A 4,986-nucleotide genomic window follows, 5' to 3' on the forward strand; every position below is an offset into this window, starting at 1 on the left:
AATTCAGGAAAGTTCAGACAGGGAACCTGTTACGTAAACTTCATTTCTGATTGATCCCGGATGAGATATTTCCTTCTCTCTGTAATGATTTTGTTCGTATGATAAATAGCAGCAACCGCTGAATTTATTTAAGACCTCATTCACACGTGAAAAGGCTGGCACGTACAGCTCCGTGCTGCGTGCGCGGCCGTATCGGGCAGCTCACGGGAAGGACAGGTGTTGCGTGTGATTAGTACGCAGCCCATATCCTTCTCTACGGGAGTAAGCGGCCGTAGGCTACCCTACGCTCACCCCAAGTGCAGGTCCGTATGGGTGTGGGTGTCCTGGCTTGGACGCAGACAGGATCCATCCGGTACGGGAACGCTCACCCGCACGGACGTGCAGGGCGGGTGAGTGTAGGGCAGCTTGTGGCCGCGTTCTCCCATAGAGAAGGACAGGGGCTTCATACTAATCACACGCAGCACCTGTCCTTCCCCGGAGCTGCCCAATACGGCGGTGCACGGAGCTGTACATGCCGGCCGTTTCTCATGTGAATGAGGCCAAAGGGCCCATTCAACCGAGTCCGTGTGTTGGAGGTGCATTGCATTGGCATTCATTTGACGGACACCCCAAATGCACTGCCTACAATGTGAGCGACCATGTCGCAATGCCTGGTACCGTAATGTCGTGTGTTGCTGTGCAGTGCGGTTGGAAAAAAAATCACGCATGCACTATTTTTTTCCCAACCTATTTTGTAAGCGGCGGTCTGCATGTAATCATTCATTCATTCATTATCGCCATCTAGGGGCACTAGTGCCATGTAAGAGGCATCCGTCCATCATATAGGAATTACCTATACTCGTCAGCGCCATCTAGGGGCACTAGTGCCATGTAAGAGGCATCCGTCCATCATATAGGAATTACCTATACTCGTCAGCGCCATCTAGGGGCACTAGTGCCATGCAAGTGGCATCAGTCCAGCATATAGGCATTATCTATAGTCCAGAGCCGTAGCTAGCTCCTCTTGCGCCTGAGGCAAGAACCGAAAATTGTGCTTCCCCCCCCCCAACAGTCAGACGTGTGATGTCACCCGACACCGCACACGCATGGTGTCATGTGACATCATGCACCCCGCCTCCAGGATGGCTGTGCGCATGTGTAGACTGCGCCGGTGGCCAAATCCAAAATGGCATAAAAATTTGTTTCGTGTGATGAAATTAATGGGAAAATATTAGGGGTTTAAACAGACCCCTGAAATTTCCCTTTTGAAATAGAAAAAGAAATTGAGGACACAGAGTCCTCCTCGATTTCTTTGTCTGCAGCCTCTGTTATAAATGAATGGAAAGCACTCAGTACAGAGGCTTCCCATTCATTCACAAATTAGTGATAGTAGAACATTTACTATCATCCAGTTATGAATGGGGAGAAGCCTCTGTACTGAGTGCTTCTACCCATTGAGAAACTCATGAATGAACAGGAAGTGATGTAAATAGTACTATGTGCCCCCAGTTGTTTACAAACACTGGAGCGATCAGCTGATCACTCCAGTGTTTACTCTGCACAAAGATATTTACCGATCCTCCCCTCTGCCATCCTGAATGCTAAAGGGGGGACGGAGGAGGAGAGAGTGCTGTCACTTCAGGATGGCTGAGCGGTGAGCCTAGCAAATTTCCCATCAGATCCCCGCTGCCTCTGGGGGAGAGCAGCAGGGATCTGAGGAGAAGCTGGAGCCTATGCCACCCCTCTTCTCCCTGCCGAGCCGTGGCTGTGTTGGCCGCCTGACGCCCCTGTTGCCATTGCGCCCTGTGCTCGCCATGGCAACAGGGGTGAGGGGGCACAGTAGGGTTTCCACCTGTCCCGGGTTCGCTTGGACAGTCAAGGTTTTGAGTCCTGTATGTGCTGTTTCTGCGTTTCAGGCCAGCTGAAACCCAGACATGGCACATACGGGACTGTCCAGTTGAATCCGGGACAGGTGGCAACCCTAGGGCGCAGCCAGGCTACCTGTGCCTGAGCCGAGTGCCTTACTCGCCTCATGGTAGCTACGACCCTGACCTATACTCATCAGCGCCATCTAGGGAAACTAGTGCCATGCAAATAGAAATCGCCCAGTGTCTTGAAATTTTATTAATAGAGCCCATAGTGCAGTGGTAGGCAAACTCGGCATTCCAGCTGTGCTAAAACAACAAATCCCATCATGCCTCTGTCTCTTTCAAGCCCGTGGCTGTCATTCTTGCAATGCCTCATGGGACTTGTAGTTCCAAAAACAGTTGGAGTGCAGAGGTTGTGTACCCCTGCCATAGTGTCTGATGAAGAGGTTCAGGTGTGTCGGCTATATAACCTGTTTTTCAAGTTGTCTTTCAGTAAATTAAATGTATTCCTAATAGACATGTTACCTTTATCACAGATGATACATAACCACAGTTGTATAATCTCAGTACATAACCTTACATAACCTTACACAAACTTCCACCAGCACTCCAGAACGCTTTAGCTAAGTACTCAAAATCAGGAAATAATGCTATTGTTGGAATGGGGGTTTGTAGACCGTTTGCAGGAGGAGTATTGCTCAAGAAGTACTATAGTGATGCTTATTCATTACTTCATGAACAAGACGGTGACACCTGGAAGCTGCATTACTGGAAAAGGAAATTGTGGTGTCACCAACCTGGCTATGTAGCACTACAGGGGTACGTGAATTATGATTATGATACAGGATTTTTGCTCAGCCCTCACAATCTAAAAGGTGACTGTACAGTTACAATACAGGAGGGTTAGGAGGACCCTGATCATGAAAGCTTACAATCTAAAGCAAATCACAGGCACGGCTGACAGAATAGCAAATCATTTGCCAGAGAGACAAGATTTTGGCTGCACTGACTATATACGCTCGCTTAAACATTAAGAGTGCAGGAGGGCATTCTCCTCAGATTTGGGCTCATCAGCTTTTCCAAGAAGGTCCTAGGTGACAAGACCAGACAACGGAGGGTATTCGCTTTGGGGTAGCCAAACTCCAGTCCTCCAGCTGTGGTGAGCTGTGCTAAAACAACAAATCCCACGAGGCACTGCAAGTCTCTGCCAGCCACAGGCATGACTCCCAGAAGTAGATGTATGATGGGGATTTGTAGTTTCTCACCAGCTGGAGGGCTGGAGTTGGCTACCCCGGTATAAATTTTCTGCTTTTTTTCTGCCCCTTTAAATGTGCATCTGAAGCCAAAACCTTTTTTTAATTTTTGGATAGAGTGGAGAGGGATTAGAACACCTGTCATGCTTTCATTGCTGTCTGTGCCCCCTTTAAGGAGATTCAGCCTCTTTGTCCTGGTGAATGTTATCACTGAAAGTGAAGGAAAATCACACATTTTGGGTTGTCACCAGTAGAGGATGAGAGGGGAAATATCTTCCAATTGGGACACTAGTACTGCACTGGTGACCATCAGGGATTTCCCCCTCTCTTTGGAGGGATTTCCTCTTACTTCCTGTGACTATCAGTCAGGAAGTGAAGGGAAACCTCCCCACTGGGACACAGAGAGCAAAATAAAGCTGACTGGGGTTATACCCCTTCCTTTACTCTATCCAAAACTAATCAAGCTAGTTTTAGCTTCAGTTCTGCCTTAACCCTTTCGCTCGGGCAGCAGGCCCGTTTCAACAGACTCCCGGCGGCTGGCTTTGTTTACACTTGTAAAGTCGGGGGCCGGCTTTACAATGGAAGCGATTTTGGCAGCTCAACTGCCGGCAGATCACTTCCACAGGCTGGTAAAGTGCCCGTTCCCCCCCCGCCCGACACCCCCGCCTTGTTTCCTGTGCTCTGTTGCCCCACCTGCGACAAAAAAAGTAATTTTCAGGCCTAAAATGTGGATTATATAATGTGTGCAAAAAATGTAGGGGGGGGGAGGCCTTGGCAGGGAAAAGGTTAAATGGTATCTATGGTCAAAATCTATAAAGAAATCTGTATTTTATATTAGTTCTATCCCACTCCTAATAACCATATCACTTGCCTGCATTATTCTCTTTATTGCAGTTTTCTCCACTGATAAAGTCCCGGAGAAGCTGGATGCCATCGTTATCGGCAGCGGGATCGGAGGGCAAGGAGTGGCCGCTCTGCTCTCCAGGGCTGGGAAGCGGGTGCTGGTCCTGGAACAGCTGGGGAAGCTAGGAGGATGCTGCCATACGTTCAATGAGAAGGGATACGAGTTCGATGTGGGTGAGTGTGAGGATGGGGTGGTCTGGGTTATGGAGCCATAAACCTGCATGCTCGGCTTGACTGAGCGTACGAAGTAGGGATGCGCCAATACCGATACTAGTATGGTTGCCGATGCCAAGTATTTGGGCGAGTAACCGTACTCACCCAAATGCTCCGATGCCTAGCCTGATACTTCCTGTATCAGAAAGCCAGGCAGCACGTCATTGCATGCTGCCCGGCTTCCTGATTGGCCGGGAAGCCGGCTCCTTGCTCTTTCGTACCATAGTGACAAGAAGCAAGGGGACTGCTTCCCTGCTAATCAGGAAGCAAGATGGCGAGTCATTACACGCCGCCTGGCCTCCTTAATGGGACTTCCGGTATCGGTGAGTACCGGAAAAAAAATATTGGTACTTGTACTCGATACCGAAATACCGGTATCGGTGCATCCCTAGTACGAAGTTATTTGATTGGATGATGAGGATAGAGGATGCTGCTGGTGAAAAAAGTAACAAATGTAACCAGATGGATCTCTGTGAACTATTGTCTGGCCTCCTCTTCAGTCTTGCACAGTTGTACCGGCTCCTGTCTTGGACTGAAATCACTTACCCTGATTTCAATCCACACTGCGAGCTTCTCACAATGTGCATTAGAAACTGCAGCAAGTCAGACAGAGCCCGCCTCATTTCCTGGCTGGAGGCCATCCAGCATCATCTAGCTCAGCCTTTCTCAACCAGGGTGCCTTCTAGCTTCCTCAGGCATGCTTCAAAATCTTCATGCAGTCATGTCTTTTCATGGGGTGGTGGTGATGTGAAGGGGAAATGTGATATATA

The 4,986-nt window shown here is 49.0% G+C and overlaps 1 protein-coding gene across 1 annotated transcript in view; it reads left to right on the plus strand.

The window, feature by feature from the left end:
• LOC108792471 (putative all-trans-retinol 13,14-reductase) overlaps positions 1-4,986 on the plus strand; it is a 26,129-nt gene that overhangs the window by 2,149 nt on the left and 18,994 nt on the right. The window contains exon 2 of the mRNA XM_018563262.1: positions 3,995-4,177. Coding sequence (XP_018418764.1) covers positions 3,995-4,177 — 183 coding nt within the window. The remainder of the gene's footprint in view (positions 1-3,994; positions 4,178-4,986) is intronic.

The sequence above is a fragment of the Nanorana parkeri genome, unplaced genomic scaffold (assembly GCF_000935625.1).
Source record: "Nanorana parkeri isolate BGI_ZX_2015 unplaced genomic scaffold, ASM93562v1 scaffold646, whole genome shotgun sequence".
In the NCBI taxonomy this organism is placed as follows: Eukaryota; Metazoa; Chordata; class Amphibia; order Anura; family Dicroglossidae; genus Nanorana; species Nanorana parkeri.